We start from the raw sequence: 18,557 nt of genomic DNA on the forward strand, positions 1-18,557 counted from the left end.
CCCATGTCAGGCACATGGTCCCTCAGTGCTTGTGGGGTGTCTGGCTGCATACAATGCATTTGGACGGTGAAATAATTCAATATCACCATCTGCCCAGCCTTTGGGCTACATGGCTCGCTGGTCTCGGACACCAATCAGACAGTGAGGTATCAAAGGAAGCATATAATTTATTAGTAGATGGAAATGTCATCCTTTCCAAGCTACATTTGCGCTGCACAGAAACAAAGCCTTACAGAATGTGCCCCAGGTCAATGGTTAAGTAAACTGCTCAGAACATTGCAGATAGAAATGTAATGAATAGAGCTGAAGTGTAATTTTACAAGATGGAAAATCATATCTGCTAAAAATGCATTTTTAGGATAATTACATATTAACATTGCACACCTGAACAGACCACATAATTCTGGACACTTTATATTTTTACTTGCAGGGAATTGCTCTTGTAAACAGTTGGAAATGCTGTTTGTCTACTTAATGTCTAGCACAGTTGGTAATGCATTCACAGAAATGATTCAATGTTTTTTGTGCATGTGAGGTCTATGCTGTATGTACTCATTTATTGGCCAATAAGAAACAACTTTTGTTTTCCTTTTCTTAATGAACACAACCCAGGAATATATTTTTTTTAAGGTACTGCAAATAGTTCATTTGAGCTCCTACAGAACTTAGGGCTGGATTCAATGCATATCGCCGAAGTTCAGCTATATAGTATGCTATTTCCCATTGGGCCGAAATGCAGCAGCGTTTACCGTGAATGCAGTCTCCGCTAACACGGAACATTGCCTTTAAAATGTCACAGGCCACAATGTGGAACTTCAGCGCTACGGATTGTATCAAACCCTCAAACGATTTGGTTTGTAAACTTTGCAATGTGGTTCAGTGGTCAGTTTTTGATAGCAGCAGTTAAGATTTGCATAGGCTTTACACAATCAACTGTCAGTAAAAACATTTCAGGAGAAAGGCAGACTACTCTTGTTTGCGAACACAGACGAGGTGTGTAGTTTTGTGCGAATGTAAATATTGCAACTAATGCCTGTAGTGTAAACAATGTACATTTCTATAGAACACATGACAGACCAATTTGTCACAGAAAAAGGTTTATTGAAAAATAAAGCTATATTCCACTTATTCGTCAAACTGGGAAAACAGAATGTTTATTTTTTTGTAGTCATAATTTAGTCCCAGAACAATCGTTGCTTTAGCTTTTCCATGATGGCTGAAAACAAGGTTAAGATTGGAAAAAAAGAAGTCATAATGGATATGTATGAATGCAAATGCAGATTTGACAACGGAAACATTTCGATGTTGGGTTAAAGATACTTAAGGAAATCTTCTCATGTCCATAACACATCTTCCTTTCAGCTATTATTTTAGGACAAACCAATTTTAAAATAGACAATTATAGAGGCTATTTATATTGGTTCTCAAGATCCCTCATTTATAAATAACCAATGAAAGGAAAGACATAGTTGACAACATACTCTAAATAAGTCTGACTCTAATACAAGTAGAACAAGGCCACTGCCACAAAAAAGCAGATGCTTTCATATGCTGTATTTTACCCCACTAAAAGCCTTCGGTAAACATGTCCACAATAGCATTAAGAGACATTTGTTTTAACCATCACCACTTAGTCCAACACATACAATTACTGTTAATGTTATAAGAAACATTATCCTTCTAACAATTCTCTGGCACTAGGTCCGGTAGATGTATTGGGCAGGTACGATAAGCGGAGTCTAGTAATAACCATCAAAAGGCACGTCATGTACTTTTTATAACGGTAGCTTGGCTGCAGATCGTATACACAAACTTAATAAAAACTGATCTGGACAGTACGGGGGGAAAAAGCAAGTGACCATCTAAAAGACAACATATCTATATTTACAAATGTGCAAATGGTTTGCATTAAGACCTGAAAATAAAAACGTCACAAGGTTCTTGCTGGCATTTACAATAACAAATAAAGTGTGCGCTGCTTTTGTCCCAATGTAATCATCATCCCGAAAGTACAGTGATGAGAAGAGACGTCTGTCACTACTGTCCATTTCATCAGTGTCTAAGAGGACGGCCTCAAGTTGTGTCTGAATGACACCCTATTCCCTATATAGTGTACTACTTTTGACCAGTTTCTAAGTTTTTACATGGCCTTTTGCCGCCATGTTTCCAAAGCCTTTGGATATCTTTGTCATTCTCTCATCACTGTTGCTGGAGGGGGGAGTCAGATTGGACAAACAACTCCCGTCTCATCCATCCACTTGAATGTACACGTTATATTATTTTTCGATAAATAAAATTACCCTCTGTAAAAAGAACTTTTATATAAATAAAAAGAAACAATTCAGCAAACAGAAAGATCTGTATACAAAAGAAATTTAAATATGAAGAATATACAGTATTAGTAATATTTTGTTTAACTTCAGTAACTAGATTAAAGTAGTGCATTATTTCCATTCACAACAAGGACTACTAATTCAAACTTTTATTGACGCTTAAAAAATTGGCAGGCAAATTAGGATCCTAAACGATCTCCAAATGAAGTAAACTAAAGTTGCAGGTGTGTGTGTTGCTCTGTCAAGAGCTATAATGTACAGTACCGCCATAGAAATGACGTTTGTATGTGATCTTTCAGTCTAGTGTATACATAAATACTTAAATCTAGAATACAAATATTCATGATCAATATATCTTCAATAATTTAGAATATTTTTCAGATAAATCTATTGTGGTCAAGGCAAGACTGATGTTTGATCTGCCTGGGTGACCTTTCCCACTACATCTCTGATGGTGTTCTGTTTACAGAACAGTACCACACTATATAATCTGTGTCACACAGACTCCCCGTCAAGTAGCTATTGCATGTGACTGACCTGATAATAATTTCTTGAAACATTTGATTGAAATTGATTAATTAAAAATTATGATTTTCATTGGCTACTGGCAATTATTTTGCACACACCTCTTTTCCCCAGCACATCCCAACTGGTCAGTCAGGCGTGTGTGGCAGTGAATGTGTGCGAGCTGAAAACTCAGCATCTAGTCTGTACATTGGGAACATGAGGGTCAATCTACCATGCAGGGCTACAGAGGAGCATGTGAGCTGTAGTTGGGAATGACCACGAGGGACAATGCCTCAGGATTAAAAGTGATTTGCAATTTGGAACATTTAAAAATCAACATATCTACATCTGACCACTCCCCTGTCTAGACGCGACTATGGGGAGCGGTACAGTTACAGTGTAAAACTGGCTCTGCTTCACACTAGCATTTCTTTTGAAGTTTCCCCTAGGTACAGGGGAAAATTCAGCTTCCATTCCCCCAATCGTGACCTTAACCATAAATAAGGGAAAAGAAAAACTGACCATAGTTCAGGATCTATGGGCAACTTTCCATTGGCGCATACCATTCAGAATACATGCCCTGTGCATTGCTTCATCTTAAGTAGTATGTTAGTGTGGACATTGAGCCTTATTGCCTGGGACGACCCCTTATGGGTCTCCAGTGCAAACCTACATAGCTCAAAGAGTTCAAAGATAAAAGGGGGCAGAAAGGAAAGCATGCCGAGTGTGGCGACACACCAGCTCGTTGGTCCCACGATGCGACTACAAGCTTTATTGCCACACAGCCTAGGGGCAGTAGGGAGCTCTGTTGCCATGCGCTCCGCCTCAAATATACAGCTACTCCCATTGATTCAAGTAATTCAGGCCGATGCTCAATGTCTCTTTCTGTACCCTCCTTTCCTCCTGCCCCATGCCTTACTGAAAACTGTTTCATTGACATTCCTAGTTCCCAGAGTAATGTATATAGCTCACTGGCCTCTCTCTGTCCACCGTTTGAATTTCCAGTTTTCTGCCGATTCTGTGTCTGTGACAAGCTGATCAAAATACCTTAAGGTCAAAGTTCAGGCGATTAAAAACACACACAAATAATATAAATGTCTCATGGTTGTCTAGTTCCCAGGCTGCTCTTCCTCCCTCCAGAGGACTGGCTGTGGGAGGAGCTAGGGGGAGGAGTCAAGCCGTCAGTGGTCAGAGCTAGAGGTCCCCAACCCCCCATTTCCCTGCAGCTCTCTGGAAGGGTACAGGGTCCAATCCACTCCAGTTCGATCCTCTCCACACACCCAGACAGACAGGGGCTATAGGCAGCCTTTGCACAGCGCCACCTGGCCCTTCATGTAGTCCCGGCAGGGGCAGACGCGTTTGAGGGAGGGGTGGGCGCCGGCGCAGCTGAACAGCAGCAGGTCTGACTGGAAGACGCAGTGGTGACGTGCGTCGCTGTACGCAGGCACCACCGTGTCGCCCGACGACTCCACCGTCTGGCAGTCCATGCCGAACCTGAGACAAATGGTAAATATGAAATTCTGCTTTATTGTCCACACAGGGAAATCAATTATGCTGCCGCGAGTACATAATACACAGAACAAAGACACACAAGTAAAAATGTATCTGTACATAAACATCTGGGATATCAGTCTGGACAGACAGACCGATTGAGCATCACTGTCTGCTACGATGCACTGCATGCAGCTCAGAGAAAATTCCTTTACTTGATCCACATTTAAAAAAAAAATATTGAACCTTTATTTAACTAGGCAAGTCAGTTAAGAACAAATTCTTATTTACATTGACGGCCAAACCCGGACGATTCTGGGCCAATTGTGCACCACCCTATGGGACTCCCAATCACGACCGGATGTGATACAGCCTGGATACAGCGTTTACATTGAGTCCTGACGTCTCAATAACCACTCGCTGCTGACACTGACGACTGAGTTAAATTTGAAATTGCTTAAGTTGACATTTGACAACAGAAATAAATTATGTTTCCCTCTGAGATCTGTCTATCATTTTGTCTCTGAAACTTTATAAAGAATATAAATGTATGCTATACTGCCACCTGTTGATTAGAAAGCAAAATGTGCGAGTGCACATACAGGTTAAGGTGTACTGTATGTGCACACACTAACCGGGCCAGGTCCTTGTCCTTGTTGAGGTGCTGGAAGAAGGAGGGCTCGCAGATGAGCTGCTCCTCCTGACACACCTGCTTACAGGAGCTCCCCGGCTCAGCCAGCTTCACCTGCAGAGCACTGAGGGGAGGCCACATCACCTGGCCATGGCAGAAATCCTAGAGGGAGAGGGAGGAAAGGGTGAATGGGGGTGGGGGAGAGGGAAGGGTAACGGGAGGGAGAGAGAGAGAGGGAAGAAAGGGACAGGGAGAGAGAACACTGGAGAGTTATATTAAAGTAATTTCACATTCAGTATTGAATAGTCAAAATACAAGAATGAGTGAATGAAACGTGGAACAGTTGCATAAAAAAAATTGCAACAGCTCATATTGTGGCTGCACTGTAGCCATTGCTGTAGCAATATCCATCGATTGGACAGATGGCACACTATTGCCAGCTTGTTTGTTCACAGTGTGTAAAGTGACATTTCCCCAGGGCTGGCATAGAACAAGTGCGCATAGGGATGTATCTTCATTCAGACAGGCTCAATCAAATGTATTTTATAAAGCCCTTTTTACATCAGCAGTTCTCACAAAGTGCGGCAGGACAGATGCAGAGGGAGGGAGACACCGAGAGAGCAACGGGCACAGAGCCAAGTCTGTCACGACTCAAACTTTAAAACGCTGCAAAAAGATACATTCAGAACTCAATCTGTCCAAGGTCGATGAAGAGAAAAGCAGCTGCATGCTGTCATCTGTAGCTACAAAGTCAACACCAAGATAAGAACCTCATAGAAAGATGATATACCCTACAAGAGAGAAATATTATATGCATGACAAATAGAGAGGTGAGGCCAGTTGGGCTCTAACCTGAAACAGGACGGCGTTCCTTTGTTCAGTGAAAATGCACTGTAGAATACTTCAGAGGCTCTGATCCCCTTTTCACACGAAGATACTTTCTTTCAATATTGTCCATTTTAGTAAGGCTCAGGTCGTTGAAAGGGAGCCACGCTGGCCTGTTAACATATCTGGGCCTGTAATCAAGAAGCGTCTCGGAGTAGGAATACTGATCTAGGATCAGGTCACCCCTCTTATTTATGACGACGTAAAACATCAAACTGATCCTAGCACTCCTACTCTGAGATACTTTGTTAATATGGGCCCTGGCGCCAGTCTGCCGAAGCAAATCTGAGAGGCATAGTTAGCTAGCCTTTCCCTGCCTAAACCATGATAGAAAGAAGCAGTGTGTAACAAAACTATGCTGATCTTGTTCCCAAACTGTACTTACTGGAAAGCGAGCCAAAAAAATGACAGTTGGGGTCGGCACAATTGTGTGAAAAGGCTCCGACTGCTGTACCGGAGAATGGAGAGGACAGTTATAGCGAGGTCGTACCTGATTCTCAATGAAGGCGTTGACTCTTTGCAGCATCCCCTCACAGGTGAACTCATAGGGCAGGTAGGGCTCGATCTGAGGATAGAAAACACAGAGTCAGGCTAGAGCTGGACATAAGCACTTATAGGCTGTAGAATGTTAGTCAGCTTGCTTAGAGTACATACATGTGTCTGCTTCAGATGTGCCTATAGTGGGACAGGTACTGTAGTGGGTCAGTGAGAAAAGGAAAGGGGCTGAAGAGAGAGAGAGAGAGAGAGCGCAAGTGTGCGTACAGTATGTGTGCGCGCGCGCGTCAGAACTCTCCAACCCTGACCGAGGCCTTCTAGACGGACACACTCCTGAAATATATATACACAACCAACTATCTACAGTAGCGCTGAGGATATCAGCGAGAACTCAACACACACTATAGTCATTACGTTCGGTAGTCAACAGAGCAAAACTCAATGAGACAAACTACTGAGCTGCATCTTTGTTCCATCGAAACAACTTCAGATAAGGTGCTGTGAAACTCTGTAATTGGTGAATAAACCTTTGAGATCAATTTGTGATTGGTGGAATAACATTCTACGCTCTCGGCCGTAGAGAGTGTGCATGGTAAATGCCACCCTATTCCCTACATGATGCACTACTTTTGATCAGAACCTGAGCCCATAGGGCCCTGGTCAAAAGTAGTGCACTATAAAAGGGAACAGGGTGCCATCCAGAAAGGGCTGTTGGTCTGGACACCATATGAGACTTCTCTAATGAACAAACCCATTGTTCGGGCACCCCTGCAGAAGAACACGAGGTCAGTGTCCCCAATGGCACCGCATTCCCTAATCCTTACATAGCGCACTACTTTTGATCAGAGCCCATAGAGGAGTGCACTATATAGGGAATAGGGTGCCATTGGGGACACAGCCACGAGGTCTGCTTGCCCCTGGACTTAAATATGCACGGGACCAGTGAGGGGGGAGAGAAAGAAAAGCTCTCACTTTGCTATTCTCAATTCATCTCTCTGTGAATTCCTTTTATTCTTCTATTCTAATCGGGCCCCCTTGGAATTTGTGATCACGCTCTCTGCTTCCCTGACTGGTACAATCGTTTGTGTATCTGAGGCTTTAGGAAATGAGAATGGGAGAGTTTTCATTTCAGACTGTGCTAAAATAATAGAAAGGAGAGAATGTGAGCAGGGAAACATGTATTATGCTTGTGTGTGTGTGCGTGTGTTTTAAAGGTACCTTCTGACTGAGGATTGAGCGGATGGCTCTCTCCACCTCCGCAGGGTTGTCGATGTTCACCGTCCACACGTGGGGCTGGCCAATATACACCTCAGCATATGGGTGCTGGGAGGTCAACTGCATGAGAACACATTTTTATTGAATTTCTTCAACTGCCATAAAAATACTTTTGACAAGCTGAAGAAAGCACAATATATATATAGCACAATATATATATATATATATATATATTGTGCTATGTTTTATTATTTATTCACATTTATATTTGAGTCATTTAGCAGGTTTGGCAGATGCTCTTATACAGAGATTATTGTGCACTATCAATCATCGACCTCAGACAATACTGAAGTCACATTGGCTGATTTAGCTAGTCAGCTAATAAATAGACAGTCCCTTGGCAGGCTAAAAACAGGATCAAACACACGACACAGTAGTTCACTTCAATAGGAGAGCATTGAAGTCGAGTCACATCACAGAAGAAGAACTATCGTGCACACACGCTCAACAAACTAGACCCTATCCTTCAACAAACACCAGACTGACTTATTACGGAGGACCTGTCATGAATAAAACTAGGTTGTCTCTCTCCCTCACACACACACACGCTTTGACTAGGGTCCCTGGGCAGAGTGGCGCCTCTCACCTCTCTCAGGGTGGGCTTGCCCTTGAAGAAGTCTGTGTTCTTGCTGCTCTTGGGAGGGGTGAACTTGGGGTTGAGGAAGGCACAGCCATTGGCTATGGCCTCTAGGGGGGCAGGGCCTTCGTAGGGGAAGGACAGGCCAACAAATAGCTGTGGAGAAAAAGAGCATTACATTTAGAAGATGCTATTGTCCAGAGCAACTTACAATCAATGCATTCAACTAAGTTAAGTAGGAAACAACAACTACATATCACAGTTATTGCAAGACCCCATCAGCAGAATCAGTGCCAGGAAGAAAAAACTATTCCAGGTGTGAGTGAGAAATATTTTCCTCTTCTGAGAAATAAGAGGAGACACCTCTTACTTCCTGGAAATCCCACAGCCTTGTCTGTTTGTTTCCTCTGCACCAGCAGCAGACGGCTTTTATTGTTTTTTAACCATCCCTAAGTGTTCTGCTATAAAACTGGGTCGTAAAAGAGGGCTTCTCCTGTCTTGCTTTTGTGTGGTCTGTGTGTGTGTGTGTGTGTGTGTGTGTGTGTGTGTGTGTGTGTGTGTGTGTGGGCCCAAGGAGGGGCTAAAGAAGAGTTCACACACATGGTAGACTGAAAACGTGCACACACAGACAAACAATGACCAGAGGAGGAAGTATGGGGTGTGGGTGTGGTTAGGGTTGGTCTGTGGATATGAGACTCACAGGTTTGAAACCCCTGACCTGTTTTACTTGGGGAAAAAACATATGCATGCCAGGGATAAAATGTTAGTGACTGAATTAGTGAGTGGTGATTATGTTAATTATTATAAACAAAACAATATATATATATTGTAGAAATAAAGATCTGTATTAAAAAAATCTGAATATTGGCATAGCCAGACTCTGTAAATTAGTGTGTAAAGTTTTATGTACTTAACATTGAAGCCATCTCGTTCCAGCACTACTCAGCACTGATACAAGTACAGCACTTGTATTACTTGTACTACTCGCACTTCTCGTGAAAAAAACGCTCATCGTACAAATACGGTCCTGTCATTGGAGAAAAAAGAGGCCATGCCAATCACCCCAACAAAGACTCCACACACACACAGAGGATAATAGAAAACCCATTGAGCTGGATGACCAAAGCAAATATCTGAGAGGCTCTTCTAACATGCTGGAACCAGAGGTGACTAGCCCGTGAAGCGTGCCACAATAATGTGTTTGTCTGAGGCCCCATTAGTAAAAAGAGAGCCATTGGAGCTGGGGTTGTTATAGCGGAGGGCCGGCGACGGCCACAATGGCTGGTCTGTGAGTCGGCGAGGGCCAGATCCCCCCGGGTCAGTGCCGGCTCAGCCTGGGGAGACAGAGGGTCTCTTCAGTTCGGCCCACTGTTGGCAACACTGCTGTACATGGACTCTCCCATACCATCCCTTCTCTTCAGCGTATACCCATATCATCATTCTCCTCAGCCACTGTACCTCACTACTCTCCTTAAGAGCTACTGGGTGTGCAGGGTTTTGTTCCATCCCTGCAGTAACTCATCTAATCATGGTCCAGAGTGAAATCCTTATCATGATTATTTAAAAAACAGGTGTGTTAGTTACGAGCTGGAGCAAAAGCCCGCAGTCCCAGGAGAGTAGCTCCCCAGAACCGGAGTTGGAGAACCCCAATGTAAACACTGAACAGCAGTGGGACAGACAGTAGATAGTATTGACTGCAGCTTTCAGCGTTTTGTCAACAGGTGGCAGCAGAGGCTGACTGGTGGTGCTTCCTCCCAGGCAAGACTGCAGCCCAGTGAGCCCACAGGCCTGACAAACAGCTGCTATTTATAGAGCAAACTCCTCTCAGACAGTGTGGTGTAGCATTGCACAGCATACAAAAGCATAGCGTAGCATATGCTAATTGGATATTGTGAGAAGAAATCTATATAGGGGGTGGTGAGAAGTTGAGAGGCAACCAGGCTAGTTGTAAGTGCTTCAGATGTCACTTAGAAAAGGTAGCTAGCGATGTGAAAGGGAAAAGTAGTGAATACAGTGACCTTCAATGAAATACAGTACTTGAACAACTTCAGAAGAAGAATGTGGTCATATGCCAGTATAAAGAAGGCCGAGACATAGGAGAGAAAAGCCAGTGATCCAGCACTAAATACTGCAGACTAATGTATCACATTGGACTGTTATTTCCACAGAAGGGCCCTTTTGCAATAGCATGGTTCTGGAGTGAAGTTTTCCCTAATAACAGAATAGATGCTTGCAAGCATGTTACTGTACTATGCTGTGCACAGGGACAAATAAACTCTGATTTGATTTTGTTCTAGAGTCAGCTTACCCTCCCTGCATCTTAACCATAACCATTAGTGGGGGAAAATGCAAAACTGACCCAAGATCAGAGTGTAGGGGCAACGTCACCCTACTCCAGACCAATGCTTCATCTTGGACTGTTATTTCAATAGAAGGGCACTTTGCCATAGCATGACAGAGGAGATGAGATGAACACGTTCGACTGGTCTGAGGGATAGGCTGGCTATGCAAACAACCCATGGTTAAACCTCATTCCACACAGGGAAGACGCAAATTGCATGTAGAGCGGGAGGACAATAATTGTAGCCTACTGTACTTCATTCTAGGTACAAAATTCTGTCTCAAGTCATAAAGAGATAATTAGGACCTTAGATCTAATGAAAGCGGGACAACATGGGCCCCGTCTTCGATACAGTTGTAAACGCAAGTTAGTGTACGTTTCAGGAGATTTAGTATTTAATTAGGATCCCCATTAGCTACAGCCAAAGCATTAAAATCAAATCAAATGTTATTGGTCACATACACGTGTTTAGCAGATGTTATTGCGAGTGTAGAGAAATGCTTGTCTTAATACCAATGCCATATAATATTATACTAGGGCAGTATAATGCTGGTTCATTGCCAACTCAATACAGTGCCTTCCACCCCTGCCCTGTTTTATACTGTATCTATGTATTCCATGTCGTTTTGCCAAAAATCTCGTGGGAGCAATTAACACAAGCAATCTGTTAGCAGGTAAATGCTTTATTCATAAAGTGGAGCAGGGAGGAAAGCGTGGCTGGAAAACACCTTGCCTCGCTCTTCTTGTTATCTCAACAACACAATGCTGCTGCTAAACAGGTCTGGATTTATGGCAATTCATTAGCGCTCCCTCCGTGCTTCCAAACACCAGATTAATGAGAAGATCCTGAAGATCTCCTCCACTCTCTCTCCCTCTCCTTCCAAAGATCTGCTCCACTCTCTCTCCCTCTTCTTCCAAAGATCTCCTCCACTCCCTCTCCCTCTCCTTCCAAATATCTCCTCCACTCCCTCTCCCTCTCCTTTCAAAGATCTACTCCACTCTCTCTCCCTCTCCTTTTAAAGATCTCCTCCACTCTCTCTCCCTCTCCTTTCAAAGATCTCCTCCACTCTCTCTCCCTCTCCTTCCAAAGATCTCCTCCCCTCTCTTTCTCTCCCTCCAAAGACCTCCTCCACTCTCTCTCCCTCTCCTTCCAAAGATCTCCTCCACTCTCTCCCTCTCCTTTCAAAGATCTCCTCCACGCTCTCTCCCTCTCCTTCCAAAGATCTACTCCACTCTCTTTCCCTCTCCTTCCATAGATCTCCTCCGCGCTCTCTTCCTCTCCTTCCAAAGATCTCCTCCCCTCTCTTTCTCTCCCTCCAAAGACCTCCTCCACTCTCTCTCCCTCTCCTTCCAAATATCTCCTCCACTCTCTCTCCCTCTCCTTCCAAAGATCTCTGATCACTCTCTCTTTTCAAGCCTGACTTGCTAGTTTGATTTCCAGATTTTCCACAGTTTCTCCCGACAGGCTTGCACATAATCACAGCCTCTTTTCAGACTATTTAGGACAGGTATAGCCTGGCCCCAGATCTATTTGTGTGCACCACCATATGAGTGGGCTATACAGCACAAACAGACCAGTTGTGTGGCTTGAAAACAGGCAGTGTGGTTGGCGCTTCAGAGGGTCGTTGGGCTATACAGCACAAACAGACCTGGGACGAGTTGTGTGGCTAGAAAACAGGCAGTGTGGTTGGAGGTACTTCAGAAGAAGTGAACCTTGAGCAGTTGCATTGTGCCACGAGCAGTGGCAGGTCTGGGCATGACATGAATGGAGGCCCTGGCTAGCATACGGCCCTGCTGAGGCACTCTGGGTGAGATCACTATGACTAATGAAATGCTGAGAGATCCTGACACTCGCCATGACAGTTTGAGCGAAGTCATTATGGCAGTGACATCATACACCATCCACTCACTGCGATGCATAGTGAAGTCACGGGGGGTGTCGCACTCCCAACAAACAGAGTGTCTGTATGAACGTCTTAGAACACTTATTGTTGATTGTTGTCTTTTTTCGTGAGTTTGTGTACATGCTGTTGATTGACAAACCAACTTTCCATCGGGGATAAATAAAGTATTTCTTATCTAATCAGGAACCAAGGCTTTTTTTATGAGCAATCACGTCACTCTTAGCAATGATATGGTACCTATGCCCCCGAGTCTTACAGTGTGGCTCCTCTCTCTAGGGCAGGATTCTTCAACTCTGGTGTGTGTGAAGATTTGTATATGTGTGTGTATTGTATATGTGTGTGTGTATATGTAAATGTGTATGTGTGTGTGTGTGTGTTTGCAAGCTCTCACCCGGTGTGTTTGTGTGCGTGTGTGTTGCTCTCACCTTGGTCTCCCTGAGGAGGAACTGCAGGTCACGGCCGCTCAGGATGCCGTAGTTTCTCACGTAGCTGGGCAAGTGCACAGTGCTGGTACCGTGCACGGTGGCGTGCACCTCCGTGTAGGTGTGGATGATGTCAAGGTAGGTCTTCTTGTCCTGAAACACAGTAAGAAAACCACCAGTCAGTGAGACCCTACTACTGTACATATTGTAGTTCACACTGTGTATTGTACACAGTACATAACCTGGCTTCATTATAGAGCTCTACGTTGATGTTGAGATTCTCAAAACAGGGTTAAAGGAAACAAAGTATTATATTGTTATTGTATCTGGAACTCTGCCTCTAATCTGCATTGTACTCTTAAAAGTGGATGACACACAGACAACATGAAAACAATATCTGGTAACACTTAACTTAAATGCTGGCAGGTAATGCATTATGATGTGGTTATAACACATTGTAAGACTTGCATGGTCCCTTATGTCTTATTACCGTCTCCTTAAAATTATTTGGATGAAATAACAGCCATGACCTATTATGAGGCCTACTATAAGACATCATAAAGGTTCGTACATGCTTATAACAATTCCCTCAAACTGGAAATGACTAGACTATTATAGCTGAGACTAACACAGGAAATTATATCAGGCAAGGAGCTCATTGCCGATAAGAGATGGCTCCTCGCTGGAGTAAACTGACTCAAAACACTTTCGAGCAAAACAAACGGAGAGAGTACTGTTGGATCAACATGATCTCTCTCGCAAACAGAAGGGAGATAAGCAGAGAGCTCTGCGTCCCAAATGGCACCCTATTCCCTATAAAGTGCACTCCTTTTGACTAAGGTGCATAGGGCTCTAGTCAAATGTAGCGTGCTATGCAGTAGGGAAAAGGGGACGCAAAAATACGTTTCAGGGAGAATGATGACAAACTAGTATCCACAGAGATGAAAGATGACTCATGCCTTCTCATTATCAAAACTGTAATCATGGATATTCATTGGGTTGGTGGCAATATACAGTAAAAAAAAATACATCATATCAAATAAGAGATTTGTTCATACGATTTGAGAAATCTTGATTATAACACTTTAGGTAGGTCTAATGTTTGCAACAATTTCCTGAGCTGTCACACCTAAATGCTTTGAATGCAGAACATTCCTAAACTAGTCCATAAAGTCGGCTAGTACTCAGGCATATTTTTCACTGCACTGCTTCATAGAAAAAAAAATGCAATAGTGAAAGATAGGATTCAGGCGACAGCAGCAGGGGATAACCAGTTTGATCAAGCATCGATTGCGACATCCTCCCCGGAGAAACCCCTAATGGTAGGCTGCGGCAGGGCTGCCGTTTAAACTGAAGCTAGGAACAAGAGACTGGAACAGCTGCTTTCCTCTCACCCATGCACATACATCCTTCCAAGCAGCCCCCAGGTGTGCTCAGGTAGTGGCAAACTGTGCTGGCACCACTCATTATCAAGCCATTGCTGTCTGGAGAAAGGATTGAATGCAGGAGCATTCGACAGTTTGTGGTGGTATCCATCTTTTAAGAAAATGGGTTCACACACATCCAGGCCACGGAAGTTAAAGAATGCACACCTGACCTGGCTACAGCAACAACCATCTCTTCATGTTAAAAACTAACAATAGTGATACAAACAACATTCAAAAAAATTAAATAATAGTCACACCTCTCCCAGAGACTCTGACTCCTATACAAATCAACCTGCCACCAAGGCAGCCATTTCTGCCTCAAAGCTAATTATTTCTAAGCAAATCAGGCTGGTACAGAGTAGAGGCCTTCTCAGATCCCGAAATTGAGATCTGAACCGAATTGGATATGCAAATGTCCAACCCTACAGGATCCGATCATTTAAAAAAAAAAAAAATCAGTTTCGGATACGTGTGGACCAGATCTTGCCCTGCAAGTAGGCAATTGTTTTGACTTGTCTGGCAGTGAACATGCATTTTCGTTATAGCATTGCATTACATGCATTATAGTCTAACCTATTTTGAGAGAAAGCGCTGAAGTTAGGGTACGCTGACAAATAGCTTATCACTCGAGTCAATTAATATTAGTTAGCAAACTTAAATAAATAAAATAAAATAGCAAAATAGCCAACTAAATAGGAGAGCCCACATTTTTTAAATGTTTATCGCTCAGGTCTTAAAAATATGGGTAACCTTGTTCTCCTCTGTATCCATAATGTGCATAAATGAGGCCCATACAACAATTTGCCTGTTGGTTTTTACTCCCTGTAACGTTACTCAGTTTCATTCAGCTTCACATCAGCAAAACAACTCCATGTTTCAGAAACTCACTCTATATAGCCTTTGGGGCGGCAGGTAGCCTAGTGGTTAGAGTGTTGAGCCAGTAACCGAAAGGTTGCTTGCTCGAATCCCCGAGCTGACAAGGTAAACATCTGTCGTTCTGCCCCTGAGCAAGGCAGTTAACCCACTGTTCCCCGGGTGCCGAAGACGTGGATGTCGATTAAGGTAGCACCCCGCACCTTTGATTCAGAGGGGTTGGGTTAAATGCGGAAGACACATTTCAGTTGAAGGCATTCAACCCTTTCCCTATAGGCTAATCACTATTTTCCTTGCAAACAAACACACACACATACACATTTACACATATACATATACACACACACACATATACTATTGCGTCCTTCTCCTCTCCCACAACAGTAGCCTATTTTTCCCCGCAGTGGCTCGTTTTCATGAAGCGAAAATGCGGTTTTGACACAAAATAATTATTTAGACATATTTGGTTTGATGAAAAGGGGACCCACTGACAATCATTTAAGATAATAAAACTTAAATGTATGAAATGTGCATTTGTTGTTTAGGAACTAAACTCTTCAAATATAATTTAGGATCTGGTCAGTATTTCACATATTTTCACACAGGGATGGTTTAACTACAACATTCTGGATCCCGGGTCGGATCAAGTGTAATCGGGTCGGGTAGATCCGTGAAGACCTTTAGCACAGAGTAGTAGCTATGTCTCTAGCATCCTTTGGCCTTCTAAGTCCAACACAAATCAATATTATAAACAACAGTCTAACTACCATACAAATCAATATCTTAGACAACGTTCCCCAAAAAATTTGAACTTCTATGAAAATCCATATTCTAAACATCCCAAAAACAAATCAACCTGCCTTCAAGCTAATTCTTTCTGAGCAAAGCAGGCTGATACAGAATGTCTCCAGCGCACACAGCATCCTTTGTTAGCTTTAGGAACAGGAAGGAGAACAGTGGAGTGACTACAGTACATCAGGCTCTCCTTTGAGTGTGTCTTACACAGGCCAGTCGCCCGGCCCCTAGGGATGCCCTATCAGATGCCTCTTGGCAGCCTGTTGTAATGGGAGCCTTAGAGTCTGAGTCCCAAATGGCACCATATTCCCTATATAGTGCACTACTTTTGGCCAAAGCCCAATAGGCCTTGGTCAACAGTAGTGCACTATAAAGGGAACAGGTTGCCGTTTGGGACTCAGACTTAGAGAGAGCAGAGATCCAGGCAGGGTGGAGGTGGCTATCTGTAATTAGATGGTGAAATGTCTACTCTCTAATATGTGTACCCCAGAGAGCTGGGGCTTGGGTGGAGGGTTAGAGGAAGGTTGCGGTAGAAGAGTGGAGAGTAGGAAGGAGTGGATTGTGTACACACACACACACGTGCATATGTACGTACACACACTAGAATGGCAAAAGTATGGAAATGGTGATATATGATTACAACAGTGAATCCCACAAAGTTACCGCAGTGCAGACTGATTGTTCATTCTCAGTGCCATGCCTATAAGGGGGTGAGGGCTGTTTAGGCCAGTAGTATGGCTACAGGCTAGGGCTCGGCTGTTTGTAGTCTAGCCCAAGCTGTCACAGAGAGAGGGTACAGTAATATTCCCCACCGCTCCAGACTGTAGCCCTGACTGTCACAGAGCTGTTCCCCTGCGGCCTGCAGCTCAGTCTGGCTCCAACGGGGAGGGACAGTGACAAAGACCCACAGTAACATTGATGGCACCTGACGGGGGCTGCAGTGTGTGTGTGTGTGTGTGTGTGTGTGTGTGTGACCTGGATTCAAATACTATTTGGGGTATTTCAATTATTTTCAAAGACATTTCGAAGTAACTATCTGGATATTTTTGTATTTGAAGGAAGTCATATTGGAATGCATTTGGAAATACACTTTGAAAGTATTGGCATGTATTTGTCTGTGCATTTTTAAATACAAATATTTAAATACTCCATGCATTTGAACCCAGGTCTGTTTGGTCATAGGGGTATTTGAAGTAACATATTTGGAAACAAGTATTTCAAAATAGTTTTAAATAGTAGGCTATATATAGGAAATCATTTAAAAATAATAATTTTGCCACATTTGAAAAATACTCAAATACACAGACAATAAGTATTTCAAATACAAATGTACTTGAACCGGGGCGGAACTTTCACTAGGGACGAGGGGGTCATGTCCACAGGTCTGCTGTTGGTATGTGAGGACTGGAATGAGGTGTTTGCTGTATAGCAACACTATAGCTTACACTCGCTTAACTGGTTGGGTTTATTAATGACTGGAGGGTCACTCATACCTTCTGTGCTGTTTTTCTGAGAACTCCAGTCAGTTGAAACATGTAAAGCGTTGGTTGAGGATGGTCATCACAAAAAAGGCATAAGCTATGTATACGTGAAGATATCATACATCTAGGCCTATTTTCTCAAGATAGATACGGTTTTTGATCTTCATTTTTGATTAGCGTAACTATTTTCTTACAACAAATGTTTGTGATAAATGTGTGTGCATGCTTTCTAGTTGGTCTTGATCTATAGTCTTGGATGGATTCAGTTATTTTGTGTCAATGATCTACACAAAATACTCTATACAGTCAAAGATGAAGAAAAATAAAACACTGCTATATCTTGATAAAATAAGTATTTACCCCCTTGAGCCAATAGAAACACCTTTAGTCTTTTGGGGTAAGTCTGTAAGACTGTGGATTGTGCAACATTTGCCCATTATTTTTTAATCAAAATTCTTCAAGCTCTGTCAAGTTGGTTGTCTTGCCATAGATTTTCAAGCAGATTTAAGTCAAAACTGTCAAATTGGCCACTCAGGATCATTCACTAGAAAAAACTGAAAAGCAAAGGAGGGGAGGAAAGGAGGAAAGGAAAGGGAGATATCATAGGAGGAAAGGGATCTAGGAAAGAAAATGAGGAAAGGGATCTAAGAAAGGAGGAAAGGAAATGATGTAGGAAATTAAAGCTAGAAATGGAGGAAAGGAGAGTCATCTCCTGCTTAGACTGAGGGTGTCCTAATATGGACACTATAGCCACATTTGTGGATTGTACAACATAAAACCAGTAGAAAAGAGAAAAGAACAACAAATACAGATCCACAAGCAAATGTATATGTGTAATTGCACATTCCACAGTTGTAAATTGTCCTGCTGAAAGGTGAATTCATCTCCCAGTGTCTGCTGGAAAGCAGACTGAACTAGGTTTTCCTCTAGGAGTTTGCCTGTGCTTAGCTCCATTCAGTTTATTTTGTAGCCTGAACCCCTGAACTGTCATCCAGGCAAAGGGTGGCTACTTTGAAGAATTTTAAATATATTTTGATTTGTTTATCACTTTTTTGGTTACTACATTATTCTATATGTGTTAGTTCATAGTTCTGATGTCTTTACTATTATTCTACAAATG

The 18,557-nt window shown here is 42.9% G+C and overlaps 1 protein-coding gene across 1 annotated transcript in view; it reads right to left on the reverse strand.

The window, feature by feature from the left end:
* Nucleotides 1-2,359: 2,359 nt before the first annotated feature.
* LOC120051232 (alpha-1,6-mannosylglycoprotein 6-beta-N-acetylglucosaminyltransferase A-like) overlaps nucleotides 2,360-18,557 on the reverse strand; it is a 108,264-nt gene continuing 92,066 nt past the window's right edge. Inside the window, exons 12-17 of the mRNA XM_038997980.1 lie at nucleotides 12,865-13,014; nucleotides 8,204-8,350; nucleotides 7,561-7,677; nucleotides 6,338-6,412; nucleotides 4,967-5,124; nucleotides 2,360-4,334 (exon numbers count right to left, since the gene is read on the reverse strand). Coding sequence (XP_038853908.1) covers nucleotides 4,136-4,334; nucleotides 4,967-5,124; nucleotides 6,338-6,412; nucleotides 7,561-7,677; nucleotides 8,204-8,350; nucleotides 12,865-13,014 — 846 coding nt within the window. The 3' untranslated portion in view covers nucleotides 2,360-4,135. The remainder of the gene's footprint in view (nucleotides 4,335-4,966; nucleotides 5,125-6,337; nucleotides 6,413-7,560; nucleotides 7,678-8,203; nucleotides 8,351-12,864; nucleotides 13,015-18,557) is intronic.

This window comes from Salvelinus namaycush, chromosome 7 (assembly GCF_016432855.1).
Source record: "Salvelinus namaycush isolate Seneca chromosome 7, SaNama_1.0, whole genome shotgun sequence".
Lineage (NCBI taxonomy): Eukaryota > Metazoa > Chordata > Actinopteri > Salmoniformes > Salmonidae > Salvelinus > Salvelinus namaycush.